General features: G+C 46.8%; 1 protein-coding gene across 1 annotated transcript in view; it reads left to right on the plus strand.

Moving 5' to 3' along the window:
• Nucleotides 1-1038: 1038 nt before the first annotated feature.
• Nucleotides 1039-18430, plus strand: part of LOC311316230 (gamma-aminobutyric acid receptor subunit gamma-3-like) — a gene marked incomplete at both ends in the record, with an annotated part of 42657 nt that continues 25265 nt past the window's right edge. The window contains 2 exons of the mRNA XM_084447050.1: nucleotides 1039-1132; nucleotides 15022-15089. Of these exons, the coding sequence (XP_084303176.1) occupies nucleotides 1039-1132; nucleotides 15022-15089 (162 nt within the window). The remainder of the gene's footprint in view (nucleotides 1133-15021; nucleotides 15090-18430) is intronic.

The following is an 18430-nucleotide window of genomic DNA, read 5'->3' on the forward strand; positions in this document are numbered from 1 at the left end:
ATGGCTTGGTTGTCTGCTAGCCTATAGTAGCCTAAGTTTCAGGGGTGCAGCCCTCGTTACATGATGACAGATTATAGGGTATTGCTTGCAGCGAAAGTAAACAGTAGCCCAGGCTATTAATATTTCACCAAGATAGTCATGCCTAATGACAAATCTGATCCAAATAGACGAGAAAACACATCCAATTCAATAGAGTGGTACTTTTCTGATGAATAAACATTTGATCGGCTAATTACTGTCGACCTGCAAGGAAAGGGATGTTTGATCTATTGATGTTCAGAATGTTGAAAATAAGTTTCAAGAATAACGCATACTTCCAAGTTTCAAGCCCCACGTTTTCTTTTAAACCTATATCTCTTTTTGAATTGACTGTGTGGTTGGTTTCCTGTGACTCCCCTTGCCAGACGCCCTACTCTGTTGAGCGAACGTCATCGAGCCGGTGCATAAACTGGTTAGTGTTATTTTATGAAGCGGAAGGCGGTGGGGACTGTATGAGACACCAGCGAGGACTCGCAAAAGCCCTGGTGAATCCCGAGCGCGCGGTTTTTGTTTATATTCATGGTCTATAGGCTAGAGACTATTTCTTCTGAGGAACGAGAATGCAGATCAAGCTCCACTAGTTCAAGCCTTAGGGTATAAGAACACACATATCCATCACTACTTCAGATCACTGGTACAGCAGCGCGTGAAGTCCGCTTATCTACACCTCAAGTATTTTTTCATGAAAAGATGATTATCAAGTTTATTGTCTTCATCTTACTCTTGGCTGTCGAATATGTTCGGTAAGTCCGTCGCTGATGTGTGCTTTGCTCGTTGGGAGTTGTTTACCTTTACTAAAAAGTCTAATCTTTGTGAAATGTGACAATTTGCTTTATCAACTGACTGACTTCAATCTCCAAAAGTGCGCCTTGTTGATTGAACAACCTATAGGCCTATATGCTATTTATAGCGTTAGCATCTTTTAATGTTGTTTTTCATGCGGTCAGTCCCGACAGACGCCGATACCCCGATGAATATGAAGATGTCACTGTCAATCAAATGCTCGCTCCGAAAGACCATCAGGCCGACGTCACGCACATACTGAATAACTTACTAAAGGATTACGACAGGAAACTTCGTCCAGATATAGGAGGTAAGCTGCATTAACTTTGTTCACTACAGTGTATGCATGCATTAACACCAAGGTGTTTTGGTCTGCCAGCCACTGACACGTATACGTAAAACTGAAGCGCTGTCCAAGGTGCTGAAAAGCTGCTCATAGCCTGCAAATGCATCGACTCGCAAAAGCCACTTGATCGCACAATGATGACAGTTCAGATCAAAGTAATGTTGCACACTGACCAGCCTAGTGTGTATTGGGGTGGGTGCATCGTGACCGAAACCGAGGCCTTGCAAAGTGAATTACTGCACCTCCTTCCCCAAGGGATGGTCGTCTTCCCCCGCGTTGACGGAAGATGAAAGACGACATGCTCTTGTCAAAACTCTGCGTCTGTTAGGCAATGCAATATCAACGCCAACACTTGTGGATACGGCGTAGATAAACGACAGATTCAAGACATTAAGCGAATGAGAACAGAGAGAATCTTCATCTATCTATAGCATGTCATTCGCTTCCGCCTGGCGATTTTCTGATCGAGTCGTCCAAGTGAACTTCTCTAATACACGCCCCGGTCCCAATATACCATTTGTTAGCGTTGTTTTTCCCAGTCAGGGTGCGTGCGTGGTCTCAGCGATGTAGGCCTATGTGTGACGGACTTCCTTTCACTCTGCGTTGTGTTTTTCTGTCACGTTCATTTGACCCATGTTAATGGATTGTCCGGGGCGGGACGCGAACCTGCAACCTTGTGCTAACAACTATGCCAAAAGACCTATCGTCCTTGGCAGGGTCGTTCGCGCATCCGTTATACTATAGCAGTGAGTTTCACTACTGGACGACTACTCTACTTTACCCTCCTTGTTACATATCCATCCATGGTTTTAGTTGTAGACTGTGTCTAAAATACACTAATAGTAATATTGGCATTTGAAGTGTGTTCTCTGGACCAAAACATACCAATGGCCTCATTAACATGTCCGTGTTCCGCTGTGATTCGCTCTGCACCAGTGTAAAATCTTAATGTTTTCACATACATTATTTGACATACATTAAAGTTGGTCCTCTCGGTCTGGGGGCCTCCATCTGTCAGATTGAGTATTGATGATATCATGTCCTCCGGAGCTCACACCGGGGAGCACCACTTCCTGTGGCCCTATTATGTCAGCTTTCCTTGGGGTTGTCAGGGGAATCCTAGACAAAGTAGGTCAGGATACATTACTCAGCACACCCAGGGTGTGCCACGCTAGACTGGGATCATGTCCCACGCCCCACGGACGGGGGCGGGGAGGTGGGGGTCCAACCTGGGGAGTTCCGTTAGCGCAGGTCTCCTCCTCGGGGCCTAATGAAATGACGGAGTCACGGCCACACCGAGTCTCATCCGCTGACCTGGGTCGCTCAACGCGTCGTACCCCGCCAGCGTGTTTTCAGTTTGAAGGGTGTGAGTAACGGTTGGCCAGCGTGTTTTCAGTTTGAAGGGTGTGAGTAACGGTTGACCAGCGTGTTTTCAGTTTGAAGGGTGTGAGTAGCAGTTGGCCAGCGTGTTTTCAGTTTGAAGGGTGTAAGTAGCAGTTGGCCAGCGTGTTTTCAGTTTGAAGGGTGTGAGTAACGGTTGGCCAGCATGTTTTCAGTTTGAAGGGTGTTAGTAGCAGTTGGCCAGCGTGTTTTCAGTGTGAAGGGTGTGAGTAGCAGTTGGCCAGCGTGTTTTCAGTTTGAAGGGTGTGAGTAACAGTTGGCCAGCGTGTTTTCAGTTTGAAGGGTGTGAGTAACGGTTGGCCAGCGTGTTTTCAGTTTGAAGGGTGTGAGTAACGGTTGGCCAGCGTGTTTTCAGTTTGAAGGGTGTGAGTAATGGTTGGCCAGCGTGTTTTCAGTTTGAAGGGTGTGAGTAGCAGTTGGCCAGCGTGTTTTCAGTTTGAAGGGTGTGAGTAACGGTTGGCCAGCGTGTTTTCAGTTTGAAGCGTGTGAGTAACGGTTGGCCAGCGTGTTTTCAGTTTGAAGGGTGTGAGTAGTGGTTGGAAGTGGCTGATTGTTTGAAAACGCACATGCAGTTTGTGGCTATAGAGAAGGGCTTTGTGTCACGATGCACTTGCATTCTGACTGAGCCAGCTGAGAGAGTTGGGCATTTGGGGTAGGGTGTGTGTGTGTGTGTGTGTGGGGGGGGGGGGGTCCTTGTTTTGTCAGTGTGTGTGTTTGTGTGTGTGTGTGTACGTGCATATGTATGTGCATGGTGCATGTGTGTGCGTGCATACATATGTGTGTGTTTATGTGTGCGCGTGTGCATTTGTGTGTGCATATGTATGTACTTGAATGCATGTTTGTGTGTGTGCATATGTGTGTGTGTGCGTGTGTGTGTGCGTGCATATGTATATGCATGTGTGTGGGTGCATACGTACAGTATGTGTGTGTGTGTGTGTGTGTGCGTGCGTGCGCAATCTTACTTCACTGTATGTTTGAGTGGGTGGACAAAACTTGGCCTAGGCTTTAAAAAAAGGATGGGCAAGTGTGAATGAATTATCCCGACATTAGAGATGTGAGAGCGACATCTGACTGAGAAGATGAAAGCACACAAAGCAGGGGCACCCCGGCTGAATGAGAAACACTGACAGACATCAAGAGCAGCTGTTATTGTGTGAAAGTCCCTGTCTGTCTGCCTGCTGTGGGCTAAGACCACTCACCTGCCTTGTGATTTATATAGGACAGGCCGACCATTCGTTTTAGACCTACTGTAGGCTATTACCGTAGCTATTTGTTGTGCTGTAAAAGGAGACTTGCGACTGATATAGCAGGGAGCCCCTCTTCCTCTGCTGTGCGCCAGCAATCACATGCATTTCCCCAATGGAATATCACAACACAAAACTGCTTTCCTAGATCAATCTTCTTGTATTAACTAAGATATCCACTGTTTTTTCCCATAGACAGAGCTCTACTGTCCGTGACAATGCTTCAGTGACAGCTAAAACATCCGTCCTTGTTGTCTGCTGCCTAACGCAGCCTATTTGTGCTAGAGACTTGAGACTATCGTCAAATCACCCAACTGTAGGCTATGAGAAACACTGCTTAAAAACAATGGGGCATCTGAATGCATGTTTAGCAGGAAAAATAGGCGTCTTTTATTGTGCTGCCTGCGAGTTTGAGTTTTCAGTTTGACAGCTGTCCCGACCCCTGCGGTCTCCGTTCAGCCTAGGCGTATAAGAAAACAAAAAGAAATGTCAAATCTCTGGTTTGAAGAGGCGAATCTGATTCAATTCACTAAATTCAGAGTCGGGTGCAGCCCTACTGTAGAGTTGTTTGGCAACTAAAGGACATAAAAGGTGTACCTCCTTCTTCCCTGCTCTCCCGTGCGCGGCATTGTCGACACGTGCACATCCTCGGTACTTCCCGGTCCTCGGCGTGGCCGCGCCCCACCTGCTGGCTGCTATGGGTAGTGCTATCACCATCACTCATTGGCCATTCAGTCAGCCTTGAATACCTCATTTAAAAACTCAGTCCATGCCACCATCTGCTCGGGGCCCCTGGCGGTACCTGTGCCAAATATGGAAGCTGTCAGGCCGAAGGTGTCTGAGGACAACGGAACCTGAGAGATTCAAGCAGAGGCTTTGCTCAGTTATGTGTTAGATTCGGGGCCCTGCAGAATGTTCATGCTAACGGCTAAGTGCTAATGGCTAAGTGCTAACGGATATGTTTTGTCCCGTCGCAAACTCAATAGTTCTCGCCTCCGCCAAGTTTGGTGCGCAGTGAAGACGTTTGAAAATTGTGAGTTTGGTGCGTCTTCATTGCACACCAACTTCGTCAGAGGCAATAAGTTAGCCGTCAGCACGTAGCCATTAGCACTCAGCCCGGCACGAAAATAGGGCCGCTAGATGTGTTCGATGGAGGAGATGTGACTTTGCAGCATTCCCATTGGCCCTCGGGGGAGTATCTTCTCATTTCCTCTTGTAGAGTGGATTCAAAGTGGCGTTGGTTCACAAAGTGGTGTTGGGTCACACATATATATTTGTTGGCGCAGGGTCCCTCAGAAGTGCTATTTCCTCTGGAGGTGGCTGATCTACCTGGATGATGTTGTCTTCCGAGACTTTGCAGGGCTAGTCGTTTTGACAAGGGGTATTTAACTTATAGCAAACAGTGCAATGGCTCATGAAGAATTAATATGTTATGTCATAGGTAGGTCATGAATCAGAAATTAACAGTTATAGCGTTGTGTGATTGTCTGCTTTATAAATGCTTTATTAAAACCATACCACACACATTTTTATCAGTGTCAGTCTTCTTATCAAAGAGACTGTGGTGGGATTATCTGTGTTGAGATTATACTGTACAGGCCACCTTTCCTTTCAAATAAAAATAGTCAGTAGAATATTAGCCTGAATCATCAAACAGTTCTCTGAGCTGGAGATCACATTAGTCTCGTCCTTCAGTCTGCAAGCAGAGTGTTGTTAGTCATACCCAGAGATCTGGGGGTGTGGATGGCTCCCTGGCCTCAGACTGCCTCTCTGGCCTCAGACTGCCTCCATGCCTCTCTGGCCTCAGACTGCCTCGCTGGCCTCAGACTGCCTCCCTGGCCTCAGACTGCCTCCCTGGCCTCAGACTGCCTCCCTGGCCTCAGACTGCCTCGCTGGCCTCAGACTGCCTCCCTGGCCTCAGACTGCCTCGCTGGCCTCAGACTGCCTCGCTGGCCTCAGACTGCCTCCCTGGCCTCAGACTGCCTCCCTGGCCTCAGACTGCCTCGCTGGCCTCAGACTGCCTCCCTGGCCTCAGACTGCCTCCCTGGCCTCAGACTGCCTCCCTGGCCGCTCCAGGGTCAGCTGGTCTCTGGGCTCCGGAGGTGAAGACCTGACAAGCAATTTCAGTATTTCAAGGCACATGATTTTTCATTAGATCACGTCCACCAAGAGAATGGGGCCAAGGCCGAAAGTCACATCTAAATGGGACCTCTTGTCTGACCGGAGAGCACTCATCATTGACTCCTAATTTAGTTTACCCGCCACCCCCGAACCCTTAATCTAGCCGGGTGCGCAGAGCAGAGTCAGGCCGTTCCTCTGCTGGTTTGGGTCAGGACACTTGGGCCACTCTGTTGTGCGTGTATGGACGCTTCACCTTGATGAAGTTAACCTGACCACCCTCTTCCCTCCCACTTGGACTAGGACATTTGGGATAGAGTACAAAGTATTACTCAGGGAACTGGGGCAATACACAAGAAAAGCCTCACAATCAGTCCACCGATGCCAATACAAAGCTAATCTTTAATCCATTAATCAATCAATCAATCAAAGCTTTATTTGTATAGCGTATTTCATACCCAGAGGCAACACAATGCGCTTTACAGAGAACAAGGGAGGTGGGCATACGACCCACTCTCTACATATTCCAGAGGGAAGCAAAAAAACAGTAATCACCCGGGGGCCAGATAAGTGAGCTGTAAAAATTCTTCCCTGACCCCTCTCAACAAGGCAATCGAGCAAGCTCCTGGAGTATGTTTCTCTACTGGCTAAGAACATTTATAAAGCAATACATTACATTAAATTACATTTCAGAGTATCATGCTTGTTTCTCAATGGAAGAGCAAAAATGATTCAAGACACTGCAGCCTCTGTGTGTGTGTGTGTGTGTGTGTGTGTGTGTGTGTGTGTGTGTGTGTGTGTGTGCGTGTGTGCGTGTGCATGTGTGTGTGTCCCTGCGGGTACTGGTAAAGTGAGCTGAGCTGTGTGTGTGTGTGTTGCGGTAGGTAGTCAATATCAGGGGTGGGAATCTCTCAGCACCTCACGATTCGACCCAATTCCAATTCTGATTCAGAGGGCAACAATACAATTATAAAACGATTATCAATTATAAAATGATTATCGATGCATCTTGAAGCATTCACTTTTTTGTATTTATTGGCATCTCATGTGTCTTGTTCCCAAAGTATTTAATTTGAGCACGACACAACTTGCATACTGTGTGAATCATGTCCAGGTCTTTTTTCCCTTCAACCTCATAGAAGCCAAAGTGCTTGATGTTGGAGCTGTTCATCCTCCCGGGTGTCTCTGGCCCCAGCAGCCTCTCACGAGCCCACACAGCCTCTCACAGCGCAGTACAAACCCCGACTACTGGAATTAGAGGACTTCACCCACTGCCGCTGCTACGTGTTCCTCATTAGAGTTCACTTTTGTCCCAAGGCTGTTTTGTGATGTCTGTTCTTAAGCCTATTATGTTGGACAAAGACTCACAGGAGAGGAAGACGAACAAAATGTCATATCGTTGTGGATGTCCACGAGATAAAGGTTCCTATTCTGTTTGCTCCAGCGGACTTCCACATGATTGAAGTGCTGTCTCGGGCAGTGGGCCGGAAGCTCACCGGGCTATCACTCTGTTTTTTTCTGAGTTATGGTATTAGAACAAACCCAGCGCATGATTCAGGCTACTGCTGGGACAGAAATGTTGAACAAATAGCTAAACAAGTTGTAAAATAATTTGGGGGCAATAGCGCTTGCTAGTTACTAAAGTAAGGTAGTAAAGTAACAAAGTAACTAGTTTGCTATATTGTGTTAACACTTGTTAAAAACAATTTAAAAAAACAATAAAAAGAAAACTTGTTCACAAAACCAGAACTAGTTCCATCTGAAGATATAAACCGGGAGCGTCATTTGTGACTAGATTGCTGATATTTGTCACAAGAAGTCAAGTAACGTATCAAACAGGCTTATTTGGAAACACTAGCCAGCATAACCAGTCGTCATTTTGTTTTGCCAACTGATGAATTGACACTGTATGTTGCACTCAGGCCCCCAGGATTCGAAATCTAACATGAAGCCCTATTGAACCGCACCATCTTTGAAAAAAACGCGTCATTGATACCTTTGACATGCGCAGTCAAAGGTATCAATGACGCGTTCTTGTAGTCCATGAACAGATGTGAAATGTAAACGTACGTTCATGGCTCTCCCCGCTCTGAGTTAGCAATGAAAATTGGCTTTCTTATTAATCTACTTCCGTCAAATATATCCGTTGAAATTTTTTTTTTTATCCAGGCATCTTAGTTTTAACAGTATAATTGTGACTGAACATGTTTTGTTTGCTGGTAGGTGGTATTCATTCTGTTCACAGCGCGATGGGCAGCCAGGCGAAATAGCTCCAGGGGACCTGGTCCCAGGCGAGTTGAACAGCTGTCCACCCAGAGACGGGATCTCTCGTTGCGGCATGAAGTTTGCGGCTAACCCGCCGAGCTCGGGGGGTTCACAGGCCAGTGAACGCAATCTGTGTGGACTACAAGAACGCATCATTGATACCTTTGACTGCGCATGTCAAAGGTATCAATGACGCATTTTTTTCAAAGATGGCGCGGTTCAATTGGGCTTCACTCTTTCGAGCAGTCAGTGAATGGAGTGACCTTATCCAGTTCTATTAATACATCCATGGTTGCACAGCAAACAACCTGAACACTGTCGCTCATAGCTAAAGGCACCACAGACCAGGATTCACAGCTGAGTTGGTTTATTCTGATAAGTACAGTAGTGCCCAGTACCTCACCAGGGTTGGGCTTGGTTGTCTAGGGGAATGATTTAAGCCACCCTAGTGTTCCCCTACCTGCCACAGCATACAATATACACATATTTCCGGCTCTCTGAAAGGTAATGAAAGGAGAATAGCCCACCGGAGCCAGCGACATCCTTCGTATCCGCTCCGGCACTTCTGGCTGGCTAGCGCTGTCTGGACCAGCTCAGTCCTCTTTCCAGGCCCGTTCAGTGGTTGAAAGCAGTTCCCGAAGGTCCGTAGTAAGGCCCGGCAGAAAGCAGAGCACAACTAGTGTCCATCTGTCTGTGAGAGGTCCAGTAAGGCGCTCAACGTGAGCTACTCCCGAGAGTACCCAAGTCTCATACCCAAGTCTCACACCCAAGTCTCATAGTATGGATAATAATAAATAAATAAATAAATAAATAAATAAATAGATCATTTGATTTATAAAGCACTTTTTATTGTGAATCTCTCAATGTGTTGAAACAAAGCCATTAAGAAAACAATCAAGCAGAATAATAACAGACACTAGTTAATACAGGACACTAGTTAATACATTGGATAGATGTAGAAGATCTGTTTGTGCTCAGCTCAGAACGGGGACCCTTCCTCTTGCTATTGAAGTAGGTAGATTTAACTCTGTTGTTGAGGAGGAGAGACTTTGTACAGTGTGTGATCTTGAAGTGACGGAGGACGAATTTCATTTCACGTTTCATTGTCCATTAGATTATGATCCCAGACTATTTCTATTTGAAAAAATGCAAAACCTGAAGCCAGAGTTGTTCTGGTGAGGAGATGATGCAAAGCTAGAGTGGCTGTTCAGAGAAGAGATTTTCACTGCTGCTACCTTTATTAGGAGAGCATTGACTCTACTAAAAACTAAATTATTTACATGTAATATGGCTTGAAGAAGATGGCTGGAGCTATTAGTTAACTTTCGATTGTATTGGAATGTCTGTTGTGGAATGATTGTGTTTGACTTTGTGTCTATGTTTACTATTGATGTGTCCTGTAAGTCCTTACGGGCTGGACACCCTGTCACTGAAATAAACATTTCCAATCCAATCCATACAGGATATAAAATATATACACATTACTTCTAATAAAAACGTTTCTAAACATCTAAGTGGGTATTTCTACCAGTCTTGGAAGAGCCCAGAGTCTGCAGGGCCCTCAGATTGTCAGGGAGGGCGTTCCAGAGGCTCAGGGGCCTCAGATTGTCAGGGAGGGCGTTCCAGAGTCTGCAGGGCCCTCAGATTGTCAGGGAGGGCGTTCCAGAGGCTCAGGGGCCTCAGATTGTCAGGGAGGGCGTTCCAGAGGCTCAGGGGCCTGGGGGTTAGAGTCCACCTGGGAGGCTGGGGGTTCGATCTCCAGCAGAGTCATACCAAAGACTATAAAAATGGTACCCTTTGCCTCCCTGCTCAGCTTGGATTGTGGGTAAATTCCTGGGCCGTCATGTCCGGCGGGGGGGTAAATTCCTGCTACGTCATGTCCAGGGGGGTGGTAAGTTCCTGGGCCGTCATGTCCAGGGAGGGGTAAGTTCCTGGGCCGTCATGTCCAGGGGGGGGTAAGTTCCTGCTACGTCATGTCCAGGGGGGGGTAAGTTCCTGGGCCGTCATGTCCAGGGAGTGGACTTCAGTGGAGGCTCATCCATTGAGGCAGGGGAGGACAGTCCTCCTCAGTTTTTGGAGAGAAGAGAGGGATTAAAATATAAATACATGAATTTATTTATTCATAATTCATATTGTTTCAGTTTTGTTCATAAAGCAGGTTTTCCCTATGGATAAAAACCCATTATTGAAATTCTAAAGCTCCAACAGTGACATCTATAACATGCAGCTGGAGGACCCATAGATATCTATGTAAGGGAGGCTAGCCTCCCTTAGGGAGGGTTCTTTTCTTAAATCAATGTAATGCCTTTTTTCTTGCTAATTTGTGATTGGCCAAAACGCTGAAAAATTACCGCAAAGGAGGACAGTACTCCAGCCCTGTCTGAACAGGATTCAGATATTGACATTTTGTTAGTCCAATCACATTCCAGATTTACCACAGTGAAGGCCGATTGGGTCGGCGTTGATGTCTGTGTTTCTCTTCCCTGTGCCATTGGAGACTTTTTGTGTGTTCGTAGCTACATAATATAATACATCCGAAAGTATTATGGGACATATTATACATCAAACTGTTCGTCTATTTGTCTTGATTCTAGCCATCTAAATATCTAAGCTGACATAAATACATTTTGAGCTAGAGCCGTGTGAACACGACAGTTCCACTGGCTGGCTATAGCCGGTAACGTTAGCTACGAGGTGCACGTCAGGCTACGGCATAGGCAGGTGCGCAGATTGGCTGGAGGCGCAAACTGTCGGCAACTCGTCCAAAACATTTCTAGAGACTGGGTCGCAACACCGGATCGGAGAAATCCACAGCCTGGCTCCTGCTTGCGTGAGAATTGATCGCTTTGCGGGGCTTATTCCTCATCCAGTGATGGATGGGTGGATGGAAAACTTTCAACTGAATGTTTATTGTTCTGATAATTGTAGGCTAACATAAGAGTGGCAGCTTTGACAGCAACCCAAATGAGCTAGTGCTAATCCCATAGCCGTACCATTGCTAGCTAGCCATGAGCTGAACTGATATGATGTAGTTAAAGAAAGTGTTATTCAGTTTTTCATATGCTAAAATTGACTGTAAATCCACTTTAAAGCTGATATTTCAAATAATAACTGACTAAAGGAAAGTGCCCCCGGCGCCCATGGGCGGTTCGCCTCTCTTCCTCCTGTCCTCCTCAGTTTTTTGAGTCACCAGCCGCCACTAGTGGACTTGTACATCAAGCTGCCTCACGCTAAGGAATCAGGAGATAGGCTCCTGCCCTATGGGCCACTAAGCTCGAGAACATTGGTTCTCAAGGGTACTTACTTTTGCTTACTTAGACCATTCTTAAAGCACCATACCGGTCTAAATATGATTTGATCTCCTTAAACTAGTCACCCAACATATATCGCATTACCGCAATCCATTTTTCGAAACAAAGCTCACGTAAAAAAAAAAAGAAGCATTTTCGTGTTTTACTTACATTTCAAAAGTTGAATGTGACGGCTTAAAAACCGATTTTTTTAAATAGATCCCTCGTTGCGCTCCAGATCGGAGATTGCAGGAGGGGTTGAGTGGAGTGAGGAGTTCTCTAAGGTAGAGAGGTGCATTACACGGCTGCTTTTGAAAGGTAGGAGAAGGGTTTTGAAATCAATCCTGTAGGAGCCAGGGAGCTGCTGAGAGATGCCAGGATGGGGGTGGTGTGGGTTTATTTCTGCACACTCATCAGGATCCTGACAGCCCTGTTCTGGGTGTACCGGAGCTCTTGGAGGCCCTTGCCAGGGATCCTGATGAGCAGTGAATTGCAAATGTCTCGTGGCTTTTTACTTTTTTGTCTTATTGTAATCTTTATTTTGTTGTAAAGCCCATTGTGTTGCATTCATGTATGGGATGTGCTACAGTATATAAATAAATGTGATTGATTGGACCGGAGCAATCGCGCTCTGTATGAAACTCATTAAAGACTCATCTCGTTCGTTTCCTTTGAGTCGTCCCGTATTCTCCCACAATGCAACAGACGAACGTGGAAATCCATCTCTCTATCAAGCTGTGTCTATTCAAGTACGTTTCCCAGAGCTTTCATTAGGAAACCCCTGTACAGGCTGAACCAAGCAGACGAGGAGAAGTGATGAGAATGGATGAAATGGTTCCCTCTCCCAGGGATGGGAACGCTGTTCTGCGTGATCCAGCTGTAGCCTGGCCACAACCAAAATGCACGTTGGCAAATTTGAAACTGGGAACTGTGACTGCTTCCGTCGACTTGGACAGCTTCCTCCGGTTTTTATTAAGTCTGTCAGGCAGCAGAACCCGCACAGTGTCTACACACACACACATACACAGACACACACAAACACACACACACATGCACCCACAGGCATGCGCACACACACACACACACACACACACACATACACACACGCACACACACACACACACACACACACACACACAAACACACACACACATGCACGCACACACACACACGCGCCCACACATACACGCACACACACACACACTCACTTATCCCTCCTGCCTGCTTGTGAAGGTAGTCTACCTGGTAATAAGGGAAACTGTTTGAATACCCCCCCCCTTAAAAATAACGCTGTGATTTCACCTAGCCACAGGAGAAATACTTTGCAATGCATGATTGATCGATTTGCGCTGCGTAGACTGTGTGTGTGTGTGCGTGTGTGTGTGTGTGTGTGTGTGTGTGTGTGTAGATTGGGCTCCCGGGAGCAGTGAGAGGCTGTTATTGAGTCTGCGTTCCTAGCCGTGAGCGAGTGCTCTCCCTGGTCTCTGGTCCTGTCCTGACCGGTGGAGGTCGCGGGCTCCTCTCCTCCTCTCCTCCTCCTCCTCCTCCTCCATCACGCAGGCTTGGCTCCGTCCAGCCGTGACTGACTGCAGGAGACAGCAGCCGGCGGACGGCAGATTGATTCTCTCCTATTGATCTACGGTTGTTGGCGAGACTCGTTTGTCGAGGGGAATCGGTCCTCGAAAAACCACTGTGGAAAAGGGAAGGTTTTCTTGGTGAAGAAGGTGGACAAACGATTCTAGAGAAGCACGTTGGTTTCTTCCCAGCGCTGATGCTTCAGTACCTACTTCTAAACCAACGGTCCTTCATGGCACGGGGTGGATCATAGATGACCGGACCAGAGGCCAGTAAGCCCCGGGGCTCTGTGGGGTCAGTGAGGGGGCGATCGCAGCGCTTCACCGGGTGCATCGTATCATCGTGTCGTACCCGGTGTGTTCAGGTGGGGTAGCTGTGTGTCCGGTCAGACACGGGGGCCCAGCCATGTGGAGACAAACTTAACAGTCGGGGTGAACAGGACCTACGAGGCCTGGCTGATAAAGTCTGATAATTCATTCCTCCTCCTGAGTCTGTGACCAAGCTGACCGGGCGGAAACATCCCTCCGTTAAAGAGCGCGCAGACCAGGGGGGCGGTACCGGCGCCCGTCTGATCAGGGAGGAGGCGGGGACACCTCTCTGTGCTGGGTCCCGGGGGCGATGACAGGAAGGCGGGACAGGGGTCAGAAGAAGGGGGAGCGTGCGCGTAGAGGAGGCGACGGGCGGACGTGTGACGTTTTGACCGCGGCGGCCAACCGCGGCGTTCCCGGCGAGCGCCGGCGTGTCAGTCATCGCAGACTGAGGCCGTCTTCGTCTGAGCAGCGGTGGCACTCATAATAAGTTAAGCTGACATGACGCACCGTTGATGCACCGCTGTTTTTGAAATCATCCTTCTTCATCTGCAGTCTAGGCAGGCAGGTATCTCCGGGGCTCCATCAAAACATGTTCTGCTCACAGGCAGATGTCTTTGTTAGCCTCGTGAAAACATCCTGATCTCTCATCCTTAGCTCACAGATTAGTCTGGTCTTCCTCGTACCTTCATCCATTTCCAGAAAGGACAATGTGACCAGGCCAATCAGGATTGATTGGCCCCTGATTGGCTCCGGTAGTTGAGGATGTGAAATACAGTCCGCTGGCCAAATAGTAGGCTCATGGTGTCTCCCGAAGCAACGAGCGCTAACGTCAACGTTAGTGGAATAAACACATTCATAAGTGCAGCTATTGCAGAAATAGACCCAGTAAAAACAATTAGACAGTTTCTCTGAGGAAAATACGTTTTCTCCGTTCTCCTGACTGGATTCGGCAAAAGTTTTGTTGCGCTGATTGGCTGAAGGAGTTTGTCCGCCGAAGCGAGTAGTCCCGCCCACTGAGATCGATGGACATGAGGACGGATCTGCGGAGAGGAACAGAAGTGAGCCTACAGGATCAGGGCGGCCTCACCAGCCTCGCGCTTTTTGCCACCTCAACAGTTGATTTGGGGTCATGTGCAATGATACGGGCACACCAACCATGCGGGCGCGACGCGCTCGTTAAAGCCGCTAAAGCCGCACCTTGTCAGAGCGGAGACGGACAGCCGGTAAAGAGAATTGGATTTAAATGAAGCTGAGTGTGAATTTCACAGTATGAGCTGTTTATGAGAGGTTATTCGATGAACGGAGGCGTTGGGTGACAGGTCCAGCCTGCGGTCATCTCACAGAACAGATTGCACGGCAGAAATGGCCAGCGTGCCTCTGGCCACTAATGAAATTAATTCCTGCTGGAATGATTGTGATTTTGCCAGTTCAGAATAGTAATTGCTTGCTTCCAAATGATCTCTCATTGCTACCAGGAGTCGAATTGCAAAATGATGGGTGAAAAAAAAACATGAGATATTGACTTTTCAGTGCCAAACCAATTTCAAATATTGACATGCTGACAAACAACCTAGCTAAAGAATTTGTCATGCCCTTACGATCGGACCTTCCCTTCTAGCCTGTAATAGACCTGTCTCTTTCTCTTTCAGTGAAACCTACTGTTATAGATGTGGACATTTACGTCAATAGCATCGGGCCTGTGTCATCGATAGACATGGTGAGTCAATGCAGTGTCTCTTTCCTTTCTGTATTTCTCTTGTGTCCCTCTTGTCTCTCTTCTCACACTCATTCACACCCTCTCACTCTCACTCTGTCTCTCTCTCCCCTCTCTCTCTCTCTCTCTCTCTCTCTCTCTCTCTCACACACACACACACACACACACACACACACACACACACACACACACACACACACACACACACACAGAGACACACACAGACACACACACATACACAAACAAACACACACACACACACACACACACACAAACAAACACAGACACACACACACACACATACAATGACAGCGGGGTTGCTTTATCCTTGATAGGGTGAACAGTGTGGGGTCTGGGAGGAGAAACGAGCCATTGGCCCTGTTCTGTTTCCACCCGTAACCAACGCTCTGTAAAGTCATGAGTAGGTGCAGTAGAAACGCCAGCTTAGTCATCAACAAAACGCAGAATATTGTCCAAAACAAATCATTCTCGGGCCCATCTGCCATCAATCCATGATGTTAGGGGGAGACACTACAGTCAAAATGCTTCCAAACTTAAATTTTCAGATTTTTCGATATTCTTCTAGTATAACATGTATACTATCACTACATGAACAGAGAAATTGTGAGACTTGATTAAAAACTGCTATTTTTTCAAATTGTTGTACCTGTGAAATAAGCATATGAATTCATAATGCTTATCTTCATCGGCCATTTTCTTAAAATTACGTTTTTTCAGTACCAGATGTCACTCTGTACCTGCTATCTCAACTTCCAGGGCAGTTGCATTCACTAAACTTTACATACTGACTCTCAGATGTATTCTGCAAATATTTACAGCTGGAATTGTGAATATCTTGTTTTCTTTTCATTTTAGGTTGCATTTCCTGTCTAAAAATATGCCCAAAATATATGGTGGATGGGTGTATGCAGTATTTTTTCAATATCTCTTGAAAATAAGCAATATATATTTAAGTTTTTAGTATATTGTTGAAACAAAAGTAAAACTTTAAGCCTGACTTTATCCATTGTTTAGATAGTAGGTACAGAAATATACGAGGTTCGACCGAAAATTGTGGATTGTGTCAGCCATGCTCATGCCTCTTTTTGAATTGAAAAAACAATGATATCCCTTTGTTGTCCTATATTTCACCACTATTACTCAATCGGTGCTTCTGTGATGGGCTGTTTTGTAGAGTGTCGCATGGTAGCTTGTCACAGATGTGGCACTTTTCTCTACCAACTCCCAAAACTCAACAATTTTATTACAATAAAGAAAGTACACTCTCAAAACATTTTTATTACAGAATCTGCAGAGAAATTACACATTGTCCCCCTCAAAGTAGTCCCCCCAAGAGTTAATGCACTTCTGCATTCGCTTTTCCCACCCATGGAAGCACTTGGCAAAGTCCTCCTCTTTGACAACAAATACAATTGTTGAGTTTTGGGAGTTGGTAGAGAAAAGTGCCACAACTGTGACAAACTACCCCTGCGACACTCTACAAAACAGCCTGTCACAGAAGCACCGATTGAGTGAGGTGAACCATATTATACCAGAATAGTCGTGAGATAAGGGGCAACAAAGGGATATCATTGTTTTTTCAATTCAAATAGAGGCATGAGCGTGGCTGACACAATCCGGCGACTTTTCGGTCGCACCTCGTATGCAAATGTACGCATATTTAATGACTTATTGCCTAATTTGCATACCTTTTTTTTGAGAGAAAGTGTAATACAAAAAATATTTCTCTTGATGTCAAGTTAAAACTGGCAAAAAATCATGAGCATATCATGAGGATATCTTTAAAGGAAAAAAAAAATCCTATTCAACTGTAGTGTCTCCCCTTAAATGGTTGAGGAATACCGGCCCCGGTGTTGTGGAGGTTCTGTGTGCTTTGCAGAGCCCAGTTAGTCAGCGCAGGGATGAGCACTGTTGTGTTAAGTAGTGCCGTTGTGTTAAGTCGAAACGCTCCCGCCCAGTGGGTCACTGGGGCCTCCCTGCTGCCGGAGACGCACGCTTTGCTTTCAGATATGTACGGCGCCCGTAAGCGCCGGTGACATTTGAGCAATTTGTCCTGAGGGCAGCGTGATTGGACTGCCTGAGAGACCCTGGCGAGGAAGCGACTTGGCGATCACCTGCGGCAGGTGTCCCCGCGCCCCCTCCGTCCCCACGCCCCCCGCACGCCCCTCCCACGGTCCCGCTCTTCTGCTGCTCTGGAAATGCTGCACAGCACGACAGAAAACAACAGATTATCTTCCGCTCGGCTAGACTCCTCGCCGCGCCTCGGCCCTCGTGAGGTCTCCTCGGTCTCTGGACGTTGGAACCATCCGGGGCCCCGGCGACATCCAGGCGGCTCCTCACACGCCCTGAGCTCTGAGCTCGAAAACCAGGCCACGGCCCGGGGGTATAGACACCACATCCATATTTGATGCGTACACTCGCTGTTTATAGCTTTATAGCCCGTGTAATCAACCAGACCGTATGCTTTATGGACATAGTTAGTGACCCTAATAGGGTGACCATATTTTGTGCCGAGAACATTATCATTCATTCTTCATTAGCTTTAATGATATTAAGTTCATCACTGAAGCGGATATTCATTTAAGACAAGTTTGATTAAACAGCAGCAACACACAGCAGTGTACTCATCATACTGTAGCTGGTGCTGTGAAGATAATTCTCCAAATGATGATAACAACATGATCCGATCGGGAGATCCAGCAGGAGCCTAATTTATACCCACTGTCCTTTGTACTGTAGTAAATCCTAATGACTCACCACGCTTTTTATTTGGTGTTCAGCGAACTTTGTGGCACTGAATAGTAATGGCTTTTATACGGCCTCGTTTTGATGCATAAAAGCAGAAAGCATCAACCAACGCTCAAGTCCTCTGAGACAACAATGGTTGTATAACAGCATTTTCCCACAGTATTAATGCCAATGCACACACATGCCTAATTTCTACCTGTGTGCCTCCTTTCTCTGACACGGATGAAAGCCGAAGGATATAATAGTCAGCCAGAATGTGTGGTCTCGGGATGAAAGAGCTGGTTACCTTTGAGGGGGATGTGACATGGAGGAGGCGAGGGTTCTGTCTGACAGGCTCCGTGTTTGAAGCGCTTCTATAGAGACGAAACGCCGCCTCTCCTGAGGGCGTCTGCGTCTCGCCATGTTTACCGCCCCAACATAGCGTCCTCATTACCGCTCTAATGGACCACTGGACCCAATCATTCATATAACGTTGGGTCTCATCTCCGTTATGTTCAGTTCCATATGTTGTTTTTTGTACATTACAGTCATTTGACAGACGCTTTTATCCAAAGTGACTTAACAGTAAATGCATC

Source organism: Borostomias antarcticus, assembly GCF_949987555.1.
Source record: "Borostomias antarcticus genome assembly, chromosome: 12".
NCBI classification, from domain to species: Eukaryota; Metazoa; Chordata; class Actinopteri; order Stomiiformes; family Stomiidae; genus Borostomias; species Borostomias antarcticus.